Below are 21946 nucleotides of genomic sequence, written 5' to 3' on the forward strand. Positions count from 1 at the left end.
GGTTTCGCTGCAATTGCAGGAGTTCCCCACATCCAGGGAGCCATCAACTGTATGCATTTGCCCATAAAGATGCCAGCGGGGGGAGCCGGGTACCTTTGTCAATAGAAAGGGCTTCCACTCCCTTAACATGCAGATTGTATGTGACCACAACAGTCAGATTTTGCAGGCTTGAGCCAGGTATCCTGGAAGCTGTCATGATGCCTACATCCTCTGTCACTCCCAGGTGCCAAGGCTTTTCATTACTCCAGCTTGCTTGGATGGTTGGCTCCTAGGGGACAAAGGGTATCCGCTGAAAAGGTAGCTCATAACCCCGCTGAAACACCTAAGGACAGAAGCTGAGGACAGCTATAATCGCAGTCATGCCACCACAAGGGTAGTAATCAAAGGGACCATACGCCTACTCAAGATGAGGTTCCACTGCCTGGACCACTCAGGCACTTCAATACCGTCCTGAGTGCATTTCCCTTGTTGTTGTCTGCTGCGCACTGCACAATCTGGCTCTGTCAAGAGGATGGAAGATAAAGACAGTGACCCTGCTAGACATGCCGCAGAGGACGACTCAAGTGCTGCGTCTGAGGAGGAGCCCTAGGGTGATGAGCAAGATCCTGATGTGAAGATCCTTATGGGAGGCAGGGAGACCAGGAAGTCCTTGATTAAGAGGACTTTTAGCTAGGCATCCAAATCAAGGAGTCAAGCTGATGGCAAAGGGTACGCCACCTTAATGATCTTTCCTGATGAGGCAATTCTGTCACCCTCAAGTCAAGGTCTGAGCTCTGAAATAAAGTTTGTAGCTATTCCTCTGTGTCACACATGACTCCCAGGCCTATTTCCTAAGAAAGCATGAAGCCATTGCACATAATGAGACATTTTTATAATGAAGCCAAATATACAAATTAATCAGTGCACATGTGCCAACGAAACATAAACCACCACATGATAACCCCTTTTGTGATCATGGTGACTTAAACTTCTGTTTGGTGAGTGCTACTACACCACCCCCCCCCAACCCCCCCACCTCCTCACCTTCGCTGGCAACTGGATTGGAGGCAGCCTACTGACTCTGATGCCCTGTCAGCCTTGATGACATTGGCGGCCTTGGCTGGGCGCTGTCAGTCTTAATGGTGACATCAGATACAATGGTCATTGGCAGAGGGGCGGAGGAGCTGCTGCCAACATCCACATCACCCTGAGATTACAGATGCAAGCTGCAGGTCATCCACCGTCATGAGGTTGGTTTGAACTTCCCTGCTCACCATTGATGGACGGGCAACTTGCAGAGTGACTAGGTGCCTCATCCATTTCTTACACTGGCAGTGACCTGCCTAGTGTGTGGGCTTGCAGGTCTCAACGCAACCCCAGCAACCCCAGATTGAGTTCCTAGAGCTGCATCTCCATGAGAGTCACCACTCTCTCTATGGAGGAGGCTGTGCATTTAGAGCCCTGGGTCAGCGCAGTGCTCATATTCCACATGGACTCCTCTGAGACAGATCATGGCACGCAGATCATCGTGGATCTCTGCCAGATCTCCCTACGTATCCCGCTGGACATCCAGCGCTTGCTGCCTGATAGACGACTCCAGATCTACCATCATCTACCACGGACTCAGCATCATCATGGTCTCCAGAAATCCTCCGACTGCCGGTGCCTTGTGGACTCTCTGCTTCTGCCAGCTCCTCAGGCGAATGTGATGTGCCTTCACCACCGTGTATTACCATCTGATATGAGATGCTTGTGCCCATCAATGTGCCCGTATCTGCACTGGTGCTTATTGCAGGGTAGGATGTGACACGGTGCACCTGGCACCTGCTCCTTGAGAATCAAGGGAGGTACTCGAGGTCTCTGTGGCGGTATGAGAATGGGGCATCTGAGAGAGAAAGAGGGAATGTCACTATAAAGTCACAGTGCATGCACTCTGGTTGCTTCCCACAATGGACATATATCTCAGAGGGGCATTCTGAATGGATGAGCAATGAGGCAATTGGTTTATCTATCTCAGTCTAACAGCCATTATCCCACACCTCTCGTACCCTACCCCAATCTCTCCACTGTCATCTGGACTCTTATCCTCCTCCGAGACCCCTGCCTCACTGCGACCACAACCAGTGGACCTGGCTCCACGCTAGCATGCCTTCTCCAGAGCTTCCTCCTCCATCAGAGTTAAAATAGGTTTGGCACTCCACCACCCTGGTTACGGGCATTTCCATCCAGCCTGGCATGGGCTACAGGTCCAGATGCCATAATGTTGACAGTAACACCAGAATGTCTTCCTGATGCAATGAAACCCACAAAATGTCAATGCAGCTCCTTGAGGCTCCTGAATACCTACTGCCAGCCTTCAATGAGCTCCCTAGCAACTTTTAAACTTCACGTCCACACCCTCATTGGTCCTGACACCCGCCCTCTTCCCGGCCCCATCAGCAATACTGAACGTGTCTCCGTGTGTGTTTCACGCTGGCTGGCAGTTAGTTGGTCAGCTAGCGTGAAATTAAGGTCTGGAGCCGATCGCAGATGGAAGCGGATTTCCCCTTCAGGTCCTTTTATGTGGAGATCTCAACAGCATGTTGGCAATATATGTCTGCTTCCCTTGCTTGTATGTTACTTCCAAGCGATATATCTGTAAATGAAGTAACTTACTTTGCAAATGCTTTGGAGCAGTTAGAAGCGGTTTGAAAAAGTTGCTTTAAAGTGGCTCATGGTCAGACTTTACCATCACTCTCCGTCTCCCAAATAGGCACCCTGTCCTGGTAGAAAGGCTCACAATCAAAGTCAACAGCCAAGCACTCTTTCTCAATCTGTGCGTTAGCATCATTCAGTTTGCATTAACACTCTGGATGCAAATGCAACTGGTTGTCCTTGCTGCATGAGGGTAGCTCCAGGACATGTGTTGCAGGCATCACACTGCAGAGTGATTTTGTTGCCAACATCATAGTACCTCAGCATTGGCAGTGATGTCACTAGTTGTTTGATAGGAGTGAAAGCTGCTTCTTGTTCTGTGCCCCAAGGGACTGAACATTCTTTGTAGTGAAAAAACAAAAACAGAATTACCTGGAAAAACTCAGCAGGTCTGGCAGCATCAGCGGAGAAGAAAAGAGTTGACGTTTCGAGTCCTCATGACCCTTCGACAGAACTTGAGTTCGAGTCCAAGAAAGAGTTGAAATATAAGCTGGTTTAAGGTGTGTGGGGGTGGGGGGAGCGGAGAGAGAGAGAGAAGTGGAGGGGGGGTGTGGTTGTAGGGACAAACAAGCAATGATAGAAGCAGATCATCAAAAGATGTCAACAACAATAGAACAAAAGAACACATAGGTGTTAAAGTTGGTGATATTATCTAAACGAATGTGCTAATTAAGAATGGATGGTAGGGCACTCAAGGTATAGCTCTAGTGGCGGTGGAGGGAGCATAAAAGATTTTAAAATATTTAAAAATAATGGAAATAGGTGGGAAAAGCAAAATCTATATAATTTATTGGGAAAGAAAAGGAAGGGGGAAACAGAAAGGGGGTGGGGATGGAGGAGGGAGCTCAAGACCTAAAGTTGTTGAATTCAATATTCAGTCCGGAAGGCTGTAAAGTGCCTAGTCGGAAGATGAGGTGTTGTTCCTCCAGTTTGCATTGGGCTTCACTGGAACAATGCAGCAAGCCAAGGACAGACATGTGGGCAAGAGAGCAGGGTGGAGTGTTAAAATGGCAAGCGACAGGGAGGTTTGGGTCATTCTTGCGGACAGACCGCAGGTGTTCTGCAAAGCGGTCGCCCAGTTTACGTTTGGTCTCTCCAATGTAGAGGAGACCACATTGGGAGCAACAAATGCAGTAGACTAAGTTGGGGGAAATGCAAGTGAAATGCTGCTTCACTTGAAAGGAGTGTTTGGGCCCTTGGACGGTGAAGAGAGAGGAAGTGAAGGGGCAGGTGTTGCATCTTTTGCGTGGGCATGGGGTGGTGCCATAGGAGGGGGTTGAGGAATAGGGGGTGATGGAGGAGTGGACCACGGTGTCCCGGAGGGAGCAATCCCTACGGAATGCTGATAAGGGGGGTGAAGGGAAGATGTGTTTGGTGGTGGCATCATGCTGGAGTTGGCGGAAATGGCGGAGGATGATCCTTTGAATGCGGAGGCTGGTGGGGTGATAAGTGAGGACAAGGGGGACCCTATCATGTTTCTGGGAGGGAGGAGAAGGCGTGAGGGCGGATGCGCGGGAGATGGGCCGGACACTGAGGGCCCTGTCAACGACCGTGGGTGGAAAACCTCGGTTAAGGAAGAAGGAGGACATGTCAGAGGAACTGTTTTTGAAGGTAGCATCATCGGAACAGATGCGACGGAGGCAAAGGAACTGAAAGAATGGGATGGAGTCCTTACAGGAAGCGGGGTGTGAGGAGCTGTAGTCGAGGTAGCTGTGGGAGTCGGTGGGTTTGTAATGGATATTGGTGGACAGTCTATCACCAGAGATTGAGACAGAGAGGTCAAGGAAGGGAAGGGAAGTGTCAGAGATGGACCACGTGAAAATGATGGAGAGGTGGAGATTGGAAGCAAAATTAATAAATTTTTCTAAGTCCCGACGAGAGCATGAAGCAGCACCGAAGTAATCAGCTGGGGCCCAGCTATGCCTGTCTCTTTATGGGGTATGTAGAACATTCCTTGTTCCAGTCCTATTCCGGCCCCCTTCCACAACTCTTTCTCCGGTACATCGATGATTACTTCGGTGCTGCTTCATGCTCTCGTCGGGACTTAGAAAAATTTATTAATTTTGCTTCCATTCTCCACCCCTCCATCATTTTCACGTGGTCCATCTCTGACACTTCCCTTCCCTTCCTTGACCTCTCTGTCTCAATCTCTGGTGATAGACTGTCCACCAATATCCATTACAAACCCACCGACTCCCACAGCTACCTCGACTACAGCTCCTCACACCCCGCTTCCTGTAAGGACTCCATCTCATTCTCTCAGTTCCTTCGCCTCTGTCGCATCTGTTCTGATGATGCTACCTTCAAAAACAGTTCCTCTGACATGTCCTCCTTCTTCCTTAACCGAGGTTTTCCACCCACGGTCGTTGACAGGGCCCTCAACCGTGTTCCGCCCTCACGCCTTCTCCTCCCTCCCAGAAACATGATAGGGTCCCCCTTGTCCTCACTTATCACCCCATCAGCCTCCGCATTCAAAGGATCATCCTCCGCCATTTCCGCCAACTCCGGCATGATGTCACCACCAAACACTTCTTCCATTCACCCCCCCTATCGGCATTCTGTAGGGATCGCTCCCTCCGGGACACCCTGGTCTACTCCTCCGTCACCCCCTACTCCTCAACCCCCTCCTATGGCACCACCCCATGCCCACGCAAAAGATGCAACACCTGCACCTTCACTTCCTCTCTCCTCACCGTCCAAGGGCCCAAACACTCCTTTCAAGGGAAGCAGCATTTCACTTGCATTTCCCCCAACTTAGTCTACTGCATTCGTTGCTCCCAATGTGGTCTCCTCTACATTGGAGAGACCAAATGTTAACTGGGCGACCGCTTTGCAGAACACCTGCGGTCTGTCCGCAAGAATGACCCAAACCTCCCTGTCGCTTGCCATTTTAACACTCCATTTTACCCTGCTCTCTTGCGCACATGTCTGTCCTTGGCTTGCTGCGTTGTTCCAGTGAAGCCCAACGCAAACTGGAGGAACAACACCTCATCTACCGACTAGGCACTTTACAGCCTTCCAGACTGAATGGAGATTGAATTCAACAACTTTAGGTCTTGAGCTCCCTCCTCCATCCCCACCCCCTTTCTGTTTCCCCCTTCCTTTTTTTTTCAATAAATTATATAGATTTTTCTTTTCCCACCTATTTCCATTATTTTTAAATATTTTAAAATCTTTTATGCTCCCTCCACCGCCACTAGAGCTATACCTTGATTGCCCTACCATCCATTCTTAATTAGCACATTTGTTTAGATAATATCACCAACTTTAACACCTGTGTTCTTTTGTTCTATTGTTGTTGACATCTTTTGATGATCTGCTTCTATCACTGCTTGTTTGTCCCTACAACCACACCCCCCCCCCCACTTCTCTCTCTTTCTCTCTCTCCGCCCCCCCCCACCCCCCCACCACACACCTTAACCCAGCTTATATTTCAACTCTTTCTTGGACTCGAACTCAAGTTCTGTCGAAGGGTCATGAGGACTCGAAACGTCAACTCTTTTCTTCTCCGCTGATGCTGCCAGACCTGCTGAGTTTTTCCAGGTAATTCTGTTTTTGTTTTGGATTTCCAGCATCCACAGTTTTTTTGTTTTTAATTCTTTGTAGTGAGCTTGAATAGATGTTCACACTCTTGATGACCTATTGTCCAAAATCTTGGCCAGTTAGTTCACACATCCTATGAATCATTGAATTCCTTCACACCTGTTGGTTGTTGCATCTCTGCTATAGCTCGCACTTTGTCAAGATCAGGGTGAATGTATGACTTATCTAATTGATCTCCATCATCCCAATTACATTTTTTCTCATTCAGCTTTAGGTTCATCTAGTGAGCTCTCTCAAGCAGTTTCACTAGATTCTGATCATGGTCTGCAAAGGCTTCTTCCATCCTGTCTTTACATCCATAGACTGGCAGATCATCCACGATTGCTTCCACTCTTGATAGATCATTGACTATCTCATGCTGCCTGTGTTGGTACACTACTGGAGCAGTAGAAATGCCAAACATCACACGCAACCACCTGCACATCCCAAATGGTGTCCAGAATGTAGTCAGAATACTGCTGCTTTCATCCAGGACAAAGCAACCCACTTAATTGGCACCCCATCCACCAACTTAAATATTAATTCCTTCCATCATGGACATACAGTGGCAGCAGGGTATGCGATATCCAAGATGTACTGCAGCAACAAATGCTGACCATGCCAGCAACACCCGCATCCCATGAAAGTATAAAAACTTCATTTGCAATATCCATCATCAGCATCTAGGCTAGTAAAGACCTTTGCATTCATAAATTGTGGCAGAATTTCTTCTTTGGTTGGCATGTAGTAGTGAGATCTCATCAAAGCTTTATTTAGATTTTTTGGGTCAAACATGCTCTCAGCTTTCCATGTTTTTTCACTGCTACCATGCTGCTAATCTAGTTTGTAGAAATTCTCCCTTTCTTGATTATGCCCCATCTGTTCAAACTCCTCTGTTTTTTATTTCAGTCCGGTTATGAGGGCAGCTGGAACTTTCCTCGGAGGATGTTGAGTTGGTCTCACATTCGCATTGACTTTGGGATGATATTCATTAGGAAGACATCCAAAGCCTATGAGAACACCTTTGTAAACTGTCAGGATCTGTTCAGCAGTCAATGGTTTGGTGTTATGCAAAATATTGCAAATCTCTCTTGGTATGTAGAGGGTTATCAGTCCAAGCTTTTGACAAGTTTCAGCTGAGCTGAGGAGATTTTGCTTAGTGTCCAGTATCTGAAACTTCAGATCTTCTTTCTTCCTGTTGCTTTGAACTCTCAGCTTTGTTTGTCCTCATAGGGTGCACATCACTCTGTCATAGAGCCTTAACTTTACCTTTGATGGCTTCATTTTGGGTCACACAAGTCTACAAAGCTCATGATGTTGCACATAGTACCAATGTCTATTTGACACTACATATTCACTTGATGCTCTCCTTCTGCAGTCATCATTCCAACAGTCACAAACAATTTTTTACCTCATGGCTTGATGACACCATCCTGTTCTAGGATGTAGAGTGATTCATCAGAATCATCGGCTGACCTCTTTCCAGCAACCATCCTTATCGGCTTGCTCTTCTTCTTCTCAGCAAAATACTTGAGTGCAAAGTGGTTCAGCTTCTTGCAATTTCAGCACTGTTTTCCGCATGCTGGACATACTTCCTTTTCCTTCCTATGGTGTTCTCCACATATTTACATGTAGTACTTAGGCCTTAATCTTTCTGCTGGACTTTATTTAAGTTGTCCTTCCTTTTAATCATTGACTTGTGCTTGGAAGGCTTGGACTGTCTAATAGCATAATGCAAAACCTTGTCAACTCTCCCATCAATACTCTTCAGTTGATGTTTAGCCACCTTTGAGCTTCTGTACATGCCAATAGCCTTCTTGCAATTAAGTTTCTCTTCTCACAGCAGATGTGCTCTCACAGAAGGATCTCTTGTCGCTTGGACGATCCTATCTCTGATAGTATTTCAGTTGCCCAAACTCTCAAGATTCAGCTAGACCTCTCAGTACAGTCATATACTCAATATTCTCCCTTTCTTTCTGATCTCTAGTGTTAAACACACAGTGTTCATAAATAACATTAATAGAGGATTCAAAATGGATCTTCAAAGCCTTCAAAATTTCATTGGTCTGGTTTTTCTGCTCCTCAGTGAGGTCTAGAGTGCAATATAGCTTGAAGCATCCTTCCTCATTACTGATACCAGAGATGCTACTCTGATTTGTTCAGGTTTCCTTTTCAACTCTATGGCAATCTCATAATTCTGCCATTGAGACTGGAAGACATGCCGATTCCCTCTGAAATCTCCCTTCATCTCCAGAGGAGCAGATACTGGAACATCCAGAATGATAATGACTCACCCAGCTGTCAATGTCCTGTACAAAGATGCAGACCAACATTTTAATTATTCTCTGCTGTTTTTATATCTGCTGACTCTCTCACAGCAATCAAAATCCATTCAATCCCAGCCAGCCACTTCTAACACCATGTTCCACGTAATGTGTAAAGTGGCTATTGCCCTAAAACCTTTATTTACATGTAACGACATCAGAGGTCACATGAGTATGGCAAGCCACATGTACAAAGTTTATCCAAACAATTATCACAGATGACTGTCAGTTGTGACTTTGATTAAAGCCATTCCAGCCCTTGTTAGGCATTCCTGGTGGCCGCCATAAATAAATGCTAGCGTCAATAAAGTGTGTTAGTCAGGGCCCTGAACTTGAATCAGAACCTTTTGGGGGTAATTAGTGATTAGGAATGCCAATTTCAATTGTTTCAACAAAACATGGTACTCAGAGAAGGAACGAGGCTTGACAAATAATGTTTAAAGGGACTTTCAGCTGCATTAATTTAAGCCTCTGGTTAGGCTTTATGGGCTTTAGAGATAATTATTTGTATTTCTTGGCTATTAGAGAGTCTTAGAGAGTAATTCTGTGAAGTACTGCAGTTTTCTCATCATTGGTTTCAGTGTTATTTTGCAACTATATTGCTTAGTTACCTTTGAGACAGTCAGATGAGAAGGGAAAGTGCAGCTGAAAGAAAAGCAGCTTTGAGGTGAAAAGGCTGGCAGGAGACGACAAAGGAGGGGAGTATTCAGGAGGCATTAAGTGTGCAGATCTTTAGAAACAGGCTCTAATATCATATCCTGACAGAGGTTATGTGTGTAAGGTATCTTTGCTTAAGCAGGGGAGCAGTTACTGAGTTATGCTGCAGCAAGAATTGAAGCCAAGAACCTGATACACAAATACTTCCTATGTCACTGAAGACAACTGTGGCTCTGAAACATTGTATCTGGAACATTCAAGACTCTATCAGGGGACATCAGTAACATTAGTCAGTTTGCTGTGCATTTCTCAATAAAGTAGGTGACATGAACTATTTGAGATGTTAACAATTCTTTACTTTCCCTATGGAGGTTGCAGGCTACAAGAAAGAGTTTTGGGTTTTTCCAAAATAGCTAAAATTTGCAAAGGAGCAAGTAATATCTGGCATCCACATAGCCCTACAGGCTCCCAGCCATGAAAAATTTATTTTCTAGAACAGGAAGGTCTTCCATTCATTAAATGTCCAGCTCAGCTGACACAACAGGCAGAAAATAAGACAACTCTGTGCCCAATTTACTGGCAGTAGCCATGTTGCTTTCTTACTGCTTCAATTTTCATTGCTTCCTCTGTTCCATACAGACCAGCAGGTCAGATGGTTGCATAGTGACAAGGAGTATCCCATCAACATCTGGCTTATTATTCCCATCATGAACCTGGGCACAGATGCTAAGCATTATCATGAGAGCCATTCCAAAACAAGAACCCCTCCAGAGCGGACCTAGGGCTCTTACAACAAAGATTCCACTTTGACAGCTCTGGAGGTATCTTGAAATTCAGGCTAGATTATGTGCCATGATTCATGGTTTTCTGCTGAGTGCTGCATACCTTCACAGTAAAAACAGGAAAGCTGTGCAACAGAAGATCTGGAGCAGGAATAATAAGAAAGGGACAAGGAGGCAGAGATGGCAGATGTGCAATGCCTAGCAGTGTTGTCCGCTACCAGAGCTCTAGGCATTAACTTATAGAAGAGGGATTTTCTTGAAGAATCCCTCCCCCATCCAATGCACCAACCTATTCTATGCAATGCACCAAATTCTATCTTACCCATTCCTTACACAAATTAACCAAATGCCCTTGATCAGTAAAAATTTTATGGCCTTTCCCTTAAAATAACTACTCCTACGCATTTAAAAGCTCTTCCTTTGATAAATACTTTTGTTGAGCATGATGAACTGACAATTGTCCTTATGAAAATCCTAGTACCTGTCTTGTGTGCTCATTACACTATTGTAATTCTACTGCAAAGTGATTCCCCAGTGGCTACAGCTTGAGAGATGCAAAACTCTATGAAGACACAGATCTTTATCATAGTGACCTTGAGGAGCTCTGTCGAGGACTTGCTGTAGAATGTTGAAATTGGGTCATGGCAGAAGTCAGCACAGACCACCTCTCTCTTCCATAAATAAAATAGAATTCAGACTGTGCATTTGCATTTTCAGAGCAAGAATCATTGAGCAAACCAGCACACATGAAGGAATGAATTCCTTCCTGATATTACTGTCAGCCATGGCACCTAAGAAAGTGGGAAGAATGAACAATGACAATTAAGTAGGGGAGCATTAAAATCAAAGAATCCTTTAAGTTAGCAGAATGGGTCTGTCATGTAATGTTAGTCGAGCTTCAATGTTCTTAAGAGATCATACACTGTTAGACTCAAACTGTCAATGACAGGTGCATTATCATTAGAATATTGTGACCTTTCACTTTCAAAAATATAATAGATCAAATGTATCTTCACTAATATCTTAATATCAGTCTCTAAATCTTTCAGATTGTGCCAGCAACAACAGAACAGCAACGTACAAGTTTCATACCAATCGTTTCTGGAACGTCTTGGGATGACTGACATTCCTAAAGTCAATGGTACTGAGATACTTCTGTGCAATCAACAGCAAAATAAAAAGAGGCAAGCTTGTTTCTCCACCAGTGCTTGATAATAATTCTTTATTATTTAAGCTGCTGCCAAAATCTGAATTGATGTTACACAAATGTTGGGGCAAGAAAGATATCTGTTCTAAAAAAGCAAGCCTGATGCAGTTCCTTAGAATCTAGGCCATCAGAAATATTATTTTGGTTAAATTCCAGAACTTTAACTAGACTTTAAGAGTTCCTGACTGAAAAAAAATGCTACATTCTTGGCATGATGAAAATCTGTTGAGATCTGTCTGCTGTTGCTATGTGAGTTTCACACCTGTCATCTGCTACCACCATAATAAAATTAAGGCATTTACACTGAAAAATGATACTGCAAATGATTAGAAAGCAGCGATTTGTTGTAAATGATTGCAAACGTTATCTGAACCCCAAAATTGAGCTTTATCCTTTTTTTGGTAACCAGTTTGGGCTATCTAAATGCCAAATTTAGTAAGTCAGTGGTAAATCTATAAGAAAAATAAGCTAGCAACAACTTATGTTGGAGTGAACAATCAACTGAAACACAGTATTAAGTGAATGGAAATCTCTCAAGAATCTTAGTAATTTTGGAAATTCTATAGCGCAACCTGATCTTATATTTCAGATACTTTGTAAGACAGTACTTCTATATGAGTATATTATCTCCACATTTTGTCAATAATAAGCTTTTGGAAGAATTACAATAAATATTACAGTCAGCTCTTAAAGGGAAAATTAAATCCACAGGTAACTCCCCTTGATCTCACATGTCACAAAAGGAAAAAGTTCTATACTCACTGATACTTCCTCCATCCCTAATTTTTCCATTTTATACTGCAGAACTGCTTGGTAGAGGCAGCTTCTCAGCAGATATTATGTGCTGATATTAAGAAGTCCTGTGCCTTGATATGAAGTTCTGTTCCAGAAATAACTTGCATGGAGACAGTGGATTCAGGTAGCCCTCCCCATTTAGCACATCATTTACCTGGGGGAGTGTTGCACAATATGTCTGTTCGCAGACTGCTAAAGCCAACAGTTCTATGATACAAACCATAGTATTGAGGAATGACCTAAAGACCAAAGTAAACACACTGGTTGATTTAACATTCAGGACTTTAAAGAAATTTTCAATTTAAATTTAGGTGTTACAAGCTGGTCTTTAGGTCATTCCTCAATACTATGGTTTTTGAAAAAATGTAATTGGTCAGTGAATTTGTGGCCAAAGTGGGTGGTTGAATGAGGAAACTAATCAATATAATCAAATATATCTTCAAACCACTAAGGTTTTCTTTTACTCTATTTAAACCTTCATTCCTGGATTTCAGTGAATCTGGTTTGAAAAATTCAGGGAAACTCCAACTGTGAATTTTCTGCTTATGAATGATTCCGATGGTTAAATGCTCCCATTGACTGCCTTAATTATCTTCTGAAAATGCCATCTTAACATAATGAAACAATACAATTAGTGGAGCTTTCTGCTCCAGGGACTAAGTGTGGTGGCAGGCATGAAAAATGATGCATTTGCTACTGGCCAGCATGGTGCGTTTCTACGCCAGATCATCTACTTTTCAGCTTATTATATATGCATGAACATGAAGCACATTGTATCTCATGGTGGGGTGGGCTGGGATTTGTCCGCCCCGCCGTGAACTCATCAGATCATCTTTCCGGGCACCATATTTAAACCCCACCCATGCACATCATTCACTGCCCAGGACTGATCATGACAAGTGATGGCTCCAAGAAGGAAGAAGCCTACTGCACTCAAGTTCAGCAACATTGCGCTGGGGCACTTCTCAATGCAGTTGAGGAACGTCTGGACATCCTCTACCTGCATGCTGGCAGAAGGAGGTCCACTAACCTCACCATGCCATCTTGGGAACAGGTCACCAGGGTGGTCAGCGCCAACGCTCCTCAGAGCAAGACCGCCATCAAGTGCAGGAAGAGGATGAATGATCTCATCCACTCCACCAGGGTAAGTCAACCTTCTCCTCAATCTGTACTCTCACTCTCACAAACCCATCAGACATTCAAAGAGTTACAGTCCACAGGGATCACACACACTACCAGCACAGGGAACAACACCACTGACTCTCCCACGCACACCTTCATCTTTTCTCATATCCTGTGCAGCTCGTGTCCTCAGCCCTTACACAGGCCCACTCAGCACACACGGAAGCCAGTCATCCTTATCATCTGCCTTGGTGTCCGCTTTGCTCACAATCTGTCCATTTGTCGTTATGCAGGACAAAATCACCCACAACAAAAGGGAGAGATCCCAGACCGGAGGGGGGTTTCTGAACTCAGGGCCCTCACCATCTTTGAACAGAGTGTAGAGCTGGCCTGCAAAGGCCAGGACCGTGCTTGCGCTGAGGGTGAGACCGCTGTCTCCCAAGCCAATGAGGACCCATGAACAGCTCTTCAGTCACTCAGTGAAACTGCGAGTGCTTTGTCATGTTGTTGTCTATGCAGCAAATCACTCATTATCTCTTCTCTCTTTGACAGGTACCAGCAGCAAAAGGAAGGGGCTCAGCAGCAGCCAGCTCATCAGCCCCAGCCTCCACACCACCTCAGATGAGGATCCTGGGACCCACCAGATGTAGAGCGGTTACAACGTTCACTCACACTTTTCCTCAGTGCAGAGACGCACATCTCAGTGGGACCTAGTTCTAGAACAGGGTCAGGATCACAATCTGGTGAGCACAAATTTGGGTCCACACCAGGCGGAGGCCAGCACATCCAAGGTCACCGGCACTCAGAGGACTGGTGAAGGCAAGGCTCCTGCAGAGTCTGAGTCAGATGACAAGCCTCTGGCCTCAGCCCTCACACAGATGTTGGAGCTGCAAAGACAGACATAGGAACATTAGATTGTGTTGTCAGATGCCATCATCAGATTGCAACGGATGATGGAGGAATCAGTCCATGTTCAGTCTGATATTGTTGTGCCAACATGCCAGCTCACTGAGGTAAACACTGGTACGATGGTGACCGCCATGGAGAACTATGTCCAGGACACTATGCCTGATACACGCCAGGACCTGCTCCCCATCACTGTAGGCATAGGTGGGATCCATCATCAGTGGCTAAGCGAGAGGGGGACGGGGCAACTCTTCCTTACTCCAGTTGCCCCTTCTCAAGGAATCAGGCAGGGCAAGCTTGAGGGGCCGAATGGGCTACTCCTGCTCCTATTTCTTATTTCTTTCCAGACATCGAAAATGAATCTTCAGGATGCCAGTGGTCTGCTCAATCAATGAGTATGTTGCAGAAGGAGCAGCATTGTATGTCTCCTCTGAAGCACTTTGAAGCTGAAGAACAGGTGTCATCAAGCATGTCTTTTGCGGGTACCTTTTGTTATTGAGCCAATCCTAGATGCGCTGAGGCCTCTAGAAGATCTGTGGCACCTGCAAGTAACCAAAAATGTATGAGCTGTTGGAGTTCTGGTGTATCTGTTTCTGATGTTGCAAACCAGCTGCACTTTGAGAGAGTAGTACCCTTTCTGGTTGACGAATTCTAATGGCTGTTCCCAGGGAGCTCTTAAAGCTACGTGTGTAGCTGATGGCACCCTGCATCTGTGGGAATACGGAGATTGCTGCAAATGTCTGCTCTGGCAACCTGGCCGACTTCATCTAAGGAGAACTAGATGTAATTGTGCACCTTGCTGAATAGATCATCCGTAACCTCTCAAATGCATCCTTGAGCAGATGTTTGAGAAATCCAGCAGAGATGCCCAGTGGAGCCCTGGAGTGAGCCACTTATGAAGAAGTTCAGAGTGGCTGTCAATTTTAGAGGCACTAGCAATGGGTGGCCTCCCAGCCCCTGTGGCCTTCAACTCCTCCCAGAGAATGAGGCAGATGTGAGATACCACATCCCAACACGTGTGAAGGCATCTATGGCACTGTCTCTTGCTCATCTGCAGGTCTGAGAGGCGTCTCCTGTACACCTTTGATCTCTGTCAGCCTCGGCATCTGGGTCTTGAGGGGCCCCCGCTGGCCCTTATTAATCAGGGTGAGATTCTTCTCTTAATACCTAATTGCCTAATTGTCAGGATGAACGCTAAGTTGCCTGCTCAATCCTTGAAGTACTTATGCTTGTGTCTGTGGAAACATTGAACAGAACCATGCTTGACCTGCAATGGTCACCTTGCAGTCGCTAACTAGGGAGTCATTGTGGAGCCCGTGGGTCACTTTTATGCCAGCTTTTACATCCCCAGTGAGTCCCTTGGAGCACTATTACAGCCTTCTGGAACATCAGTAGGCCCACCCCCCAGACACGCCCCTGCTCCCCCAAACAATACAGGCATGACAGGGCTTGGATCTGACTGAGTTTTGCCAGGCGAGAGAAGCCTCAGTCAGGGCACTATCAAATTGTATCCTTTGGATTACACAACAGCCCCAACTTGCACTCATGTTATGAGAGTATTGTGGGGGAGGTGACCTTCAAAATTGTAAACTGCCAACTGCAAGATTTCAAGGTCTTAGGGACATTGGGCATATGCATTTTGGCCAGTGGCTCCTTTTCAGTTGGCTCCTACTTTGGAAGCCAATCTTACAATGGCCCCAGTCGGGTTTATACTCTCGCAAGAATGCACAATATGAGTTAGGGCACCACATTGCCTATATTGGCATGTGACTGTTCCTAACATGCCTCAGCTGTGCCTTCCTCTCCATTTAGTTAAGCTGAAATTAGTTGGGTACCTCTTCAATTAGCCCACAAGTGCAGTAGTTAACTGCTCCCACGAGCCCTGAGAATTGTCCCCTGGCAATTCTTCTCATGACTTGTCTTTCAACTGTGTCATTAGATTAGCTTGAAAAATGGTGGTGCTGCTGCGAAGTATTACTACAAGACCAGCTCCGAGCCCACCACCTGTGACTGTTGAAATCCCTCTCATCATGCTGGAAGAGCATCATGTACCTCTCCGTCCTGAGGCCCATTGTACCGTGACTCCCAGAGACACCCTCCTTGAGACCATCAAGTGCCCTTCCCCTTACATTATCAGTTTCCCATCTACAGGCTCCCCTGACTGTGACTGTGCCACCTGCACTCCAGTATCAAGCCATCAAGACACCAACCCCCAGGACCAACTTGTGTGAAGGATTGACCATGCCCTACGCAACATGCTGGGCACCACTGACACAGGACTGACAGGCCCTCTCCCTCCCTGGACTGGGACTAGGACAGGCGTGCCAAGCACAGCCCTCGAAATGGTGATACCACTGCCCAGGACTGACTCTACTTTGTGGTCCCGACCACTTGTTGCACAACTGCCCAGGACTGTCTCTGCTTTCTGGCCCTGACTAATACCACCACCCACCCCCCGCCCCCCCCAACTCACAGTCGTGTGTCTGTGTGCTCTCATCCCCAGTCGTACCTCCTGTTCAAGCCCTCTAGCCCCTTCCTCCACCCCCCCAACCCCCAACTACCACCTGCACCCCCACCCCCCCCAACTTCCCGCTGATCTCATATGGTAAGCCTTGGCTCTGAACCCCCTTGAGTTCCCACTAGTCCTGCCTGCACAACCTTGGCACAGAGCTGTGAGTGCAGCACAATGAAAGGTAGATGAACACACCTCGAAGTGACGAGTGAAGTAATGCTCACCAGGTGCATATCACTTATATCAGGCCTTGATTCAAGCCAATCTACTTAGCTGCCAGCATGGCCGTTTGGTCTAGTGTAGGTGGCGTGATTCTGGCGAGCTGCCTTTTTAATGAGTATTCATGATATTCAAGTACATCAAATGTGGTTCTCGACATGGCACGGCAGGCTACCCAACCCGTCAAGAAAGTCGGGAGCGGAACATTGTGATCTGTTTTTATGCTGGCAGGAAACTTGACTTTTGGCCCTTCTCCACATCTTTCTGTCCCACCCGCCAAAATGCCCGCTGCTGTTGGGAACAGAAAATCTCACCCAATGCTTTTTATCATGGGAGGCTTGAGATATCTTTGTTGGGTTATGTAACAGAAAAGGTCAATGGTACAAGAAAACAAATACACACAGGAGTTGTCATTTCTTGGTACTTAAATGCAGCTTATTGCCACTTCATCGTCTGTTAATATTTTGAAACATGAGAGACACAGAACTCAAAGTTAATGTCCCCACTGATAAATTATAAAGACACACAAATAACAAATTCAGAGTAGACCTCCTACATAAAATCATTTTCAAGAAATGATTTCAAAGTTGTGAGCACAAGAGACTCCATGCTTGATATTTGCAGCCTAACATTTGTAAACCAGATGGCCAGAGGCTTAGACAGATGTAGCCCATCCAGGTGCTCAAATAATGCCTCTATTAAATTCCAGGTTGTACACTTTACTGGATATCAGTTATTCTACATGTAAACTATCCAAATTCCTCAGATCTCAGGCTATAACTCAGACCCTAGTATCCAGTACTTAATATATAAATTATCTAAGTTCCATTCAAATATATGTTTTTCATTCAGTTTTGGGTAAATTACGATTAACTGTTATTACTTTTTTCACTCACCAACTTCCTTCCTCCAATTTTCTTTGTTCTCATCCCCTTTCCCTCTGTACTGTTTGATAGCACTTTTATTATAGAGGCATCCACCAGTTCCAGCTAAGGTCAGGTAGATGACTGTTTCCACATGTCTGTCAATGTTACTGCATTTTTTGAAGAGCTAACAGAGATGGTTGATGAGGGCAAGACTGTTGATGTGGTGTATATGGACTTCCAAAAGGCATTCTATATAGTGCCACAGAACAGACTTGTGAGGAATGTTATAGGTCATGGAATAAAAGGGACAGTAACAATGTGGGTATAAAATTGGCTGAGGAATAGAAAAGAGAGCGTAACGGTTAATGGGCATTTTTCAGGCTGGAAGAAGGTTTCTAGTGGAGTTCCCCAGGTGTCGGTATTGGGACCCTTGCTTTTCTTAATATATATAAATGATTTACATCTTGGTGTGCAGGGGACAATTTCAAAATTTGCAGGCAACACAAACATGGGAGAATTGTAAACTGTGAGGAGGACAGTGTAGAACTTCAAAAGGACATTGACACATTGGTGGAGTGGGCAGATAGGTGGCAGATGAAGTTCAGTGCAGAGAAGTGTGAGGTGATACACTTTGGTACAAAGAACATGGCGAGACAGTATAAAATAAAGGATACTACTCTAAAGGGTGTGCAAGAACACAGAGACCTGGGTATATATGTAATAAGTCATTGTTAGAAGTGGCAGGACAGGTAGAGAGAACTGTTTCTAAAGCATACAGTATTCTAGGCTTCATTAATAAGGCCATAGAGTACAAGGGCAAGGAGGCTATGATGAACTTATATGAGACACTGATTAGACCTCAGCTGGAGTATTGTGTACAGTTCTGGGCACCACATTATAGGAAGAATGTAAACGCATTGGAGAGAGTGCAGAAGAGGTTTCCAAGAATGGTTCCAAGGACGAGACACTTAGTTATGAGGAAAGATTGGAGAAGTTGGGACTGTTTTCCTTGGAGAGGAGAAGGCTGAGAGGAGACTTGATAGAAGTTTTCAAAATCATGAGAGGTCTGGACAGAGTAGTTAAGGAGAAACTGTTCCCACTCGAAAACAGATCGAGAACCAGAGGGCACAGTTTTAAAGTGTTTTGCAAAAGAAATGCGAGGTGAGAATAAACTTTTTCATTCAGCGAACAGTTAGGGTTTGGAATGCATTGCATGGAAGTGTGGTGGAGGCAGGTTCAATTGAGGCATTCAAGAGTGAATAGGATGAGTATTTAAATAGAAACAATGTGCTGGGTTACGGGGAAAAGGCAGGAGATTGGCACTAAGTTAAAATGCTCAGAGAGCCAGTACAGACACGATAGGCCGAATGGCCTCCTTCTACACTGTAACAATTATATGATTTGATTCTGTATGACCCAGGCTGGAATTTTCCAGCCCCATTGGTGTCAGGCATCATGGTGGCCAGGGTGGGGAGATGGGGGGACAATATGATGAGTAGGTCAAAAATCATTCTCATGCTGCTGTGAAAGCACAGTGGGATCATCCGATGATGTCCTCCATGACAGAACACCAATCCCACTGGAGACCGGCGTGAACCTACTTTGCATCCCGCTAATGGGATGAAAAGTAAGACCTGACCAGAATCGCCCCCCCCATGCTAGATTTACCATTATACCGGCAGGAAAACACACCAGCCCAGAACATGTCTGGACAAATGTGATGTACAGAAGTCAGGACTTACAGTTAAGACCTTGCTCTGATCGTGGACATCTGAGGAGCAGAAGATGCTAGAGCCCTACAGCCACCAGATCTGGAGGAACACATACATCGCATGCTGGGTGGAGTCTCATGCACATGGCTATGCCGTAAAGCAGCTCACAGAGATGGGAGGTTGGTGCTTCGGGTCTGCTTCGGAACATCACAATCTTGGCCATGATCTGCTATGGATGATCGACAAGGGGGAGGGGTGAGGAAGGTCCAGCTGTGAGTGGGAGAGCAAGGTGTACTGGGGGTGGTGAGAGAGGGAGGTCTGGGTTTGACTGGAAGAGGAAGGTGTAGCAGGTGAAGTGAGGTTGGGGGTTGTAGAGGGATGAAGGTGTCGGAGGACTGAGGTTGGTGGGGGGCTCAAAGGTGTCAAGGGGAGGGGGAGGAGCGATGACCAACAAAGCGTAAACCCGAACCTGGTCTAGATTCAGGTCCCATGAGGTGTATGTCTTTGCGCTGGTGGAGGCTTTGGGTAAGCGCTGTGACAGGTCTTCCAGACAGCTTAATTCCAGCTCTTCAATGGAGGAGGTGCCATCTTTGCTGGAGGTGAGGACCTGGATGGAGCTCAGGGACTGGCTGGCTGAAGGCATCAGTCACTTTGCAGAGCTCCCCATGAACCAAAGTAGAGATAATTAGTGCATGGCAGCAGAGTCAAAAGCAGGAGAGAGAGCACTCACAGTTGCGTTGAGAGAAGGATGATGTGGTGCAGGATCCTCACGTGGGTATTCGCCGTCGACCTTGCCATTGCTGCAGGTACGTTCCATGTCCTCACTCGGCAGCATGATGGCATGCTCCTCAAAGTGAGTGAGCGGCCTAATATGGGTCACTCCACCCTCGGTGTGGGACACCTACCGCTGTTATAAGACAGCTTCTCCTGCATGAAAACAGATGAAGAGAGTGTGAGCAAAACGCTTGGCACTGCGTGGAATGTTTGCGTGGTGAGCAGATCCATGGTCAGGCTGAGGACGTGAGCTCCAGAGATCATGAGCCTGATAGAGATGAGGGTGGGTGTGAGAGTTAGTGGTGTTGTTCCTCGAGGTGTGAGATCCCCATGGATATGTGATGGATTTGTGAGTTGAGAGTGATGAGGTGGTTGACTTACCCTGGTAGAACGGATAAAATCATTCACCCTCTTCTTGCACTGGATGGCTGACTCTTCTGTGCTCTGGTGGCGCTGACCACCACTGTCACCACCTCCCAGGCTGGATTGGTGACTTTGGAGGACCTCCTGTGGCCAGACCATGGCTAGAGGACATCATGGCAACCTTCCACTGCATCCAGTAGGTGCCCCAGAGAGGCATCACTAAACTTGGGAACTGCCACCTTCTTTTCCTTCAGGGCCATCTGTCGCCTGGAGCAGGCCTGTTCCATCGACATGCAGTAGGTATGCATCTGGCGCGCTTTAAATATGGTGTCCAGAGTGAGGAAGCACTGAGGTCATGGCATGGAGGGCAAATCCGAGTCCATGCACTAGTGACCTGGTGTGTTTCCTGTGACTGCATTATTGATGAGGCAGGACCTGCCGGGAATGGAATGATAAGGCATTGTGGCAAGCGGGTAAAACATCCTTTTTCCCACTCACTACTACACTTTGCAAATCTGGCATGGTTCCGTCCCCAGTTACTAGATGTGTGACAGCACACACAGTGGGTACTTAACTCCTTATTTTCATGTTATGTTCATTAAGATATGAGATGCTAGCACTGAGAATGCTAGAGATTCCTATATCAAGCACCCAATGTAAGCATCAAATACTATCCCAGGTGATATATCATTAGATATCTATATTCTTTCCATGCTGTAACCAATCTCACAAAGTAATCCTTCCTACACCTGTGTGACATTTCCTTGCATCGGTAGTCAATACAGCCTGCCTAAAGGCCAATTTAGTGCAGTGAGCCAAAGCCTTTATCAACTTTAAGAACTTTAGGCATGGAGTGTCCTCTGTCTCTTGTTACTGAATTAAGATTGTTTAAACTCATTCATATGGCACTGCTGCAGCCAGCAAACAAATATAACTTCTATTACATTTGGGTTGGATTCCAATCCATGTGTCAGAGCTGAATGAAGAGAATATCAACACATTGTGGCACCTACCCCCTCTTATTTTTTTTTAATTTGTAATGTCCGTTTCCACTTCTTTTTTGTGGGTAAGTGTGTGACCTGAGTTTGCCACAAGTATCAATAGCTTGGCAGAGATTGCAATCCATCAAATGGGGAAAAGTTTGTATCCCCTTTCATTTCCCCACACAGTACAGCGGAGGACCAAAGGACTGATCTCCTTTACTCTATATTTTAATGTAGTTCTGCAGTTGAATTATTTCTATGAGTAATTTCCATGGCAATTGATGTTTATATATCAGGTTAGTAAAGCAAGAAAATGAAGATCTCATATTGGGCAAGATGATGACTGTGAATGAGGTGAAATCAGAGCTGTGGCAACGTATTATACAATGTGATGGTAACATTAGGAAAAGTTTCCTTACCCACAAGAAGCAATCCAATGGAAAAATCAACAAGGAAGGATTCAGGAAGG

At 45.7% G+C, this 21946-nt stretch overlaps 1 protein-coding gene across 1 annotated transcript in view; it reads left to right on the top strand.

Annotated features, from left to right (window-relative positions):
* The window catches only part of efcab6 (EF-hand calcium binding domain 6), a 128301-nt gene that overhangs the window by 44148 nt on the left and 62207 nt on the right, over positions 1 to 21946 (top strand). Inside the window, exons 16-18 of the mRNA XM_041215642.1 lie at positions 11068 to 11159; positions 13695 to 13788; positions 21774 to 21945. Coding sequence (XP_041071576.1) covers positions 11068 to 11159; positions 13695 to 13788; positions 21774 to 21945 — 358 coding nt within the window. The remainder of the gene's footprint in view (positions 1 to 11067; positions 11160 to 13694; positions 13789 to 21773; position 21946) is intronic.

This window comes from Carcharodon carcharias, chromosome 21 (assembly GCF_017639515.1).
Source record: "Carcharodon carcharias isolate sCarCar2 chromosome 21, sCarCar2.pri, whole genome shotgun sequence".
NCBI lineage: Eukaryota > Metazoa > Chordata > Chondrichthyes > Lamniformes > Lamnidae > Carcharodon > Carcharodon carcharias.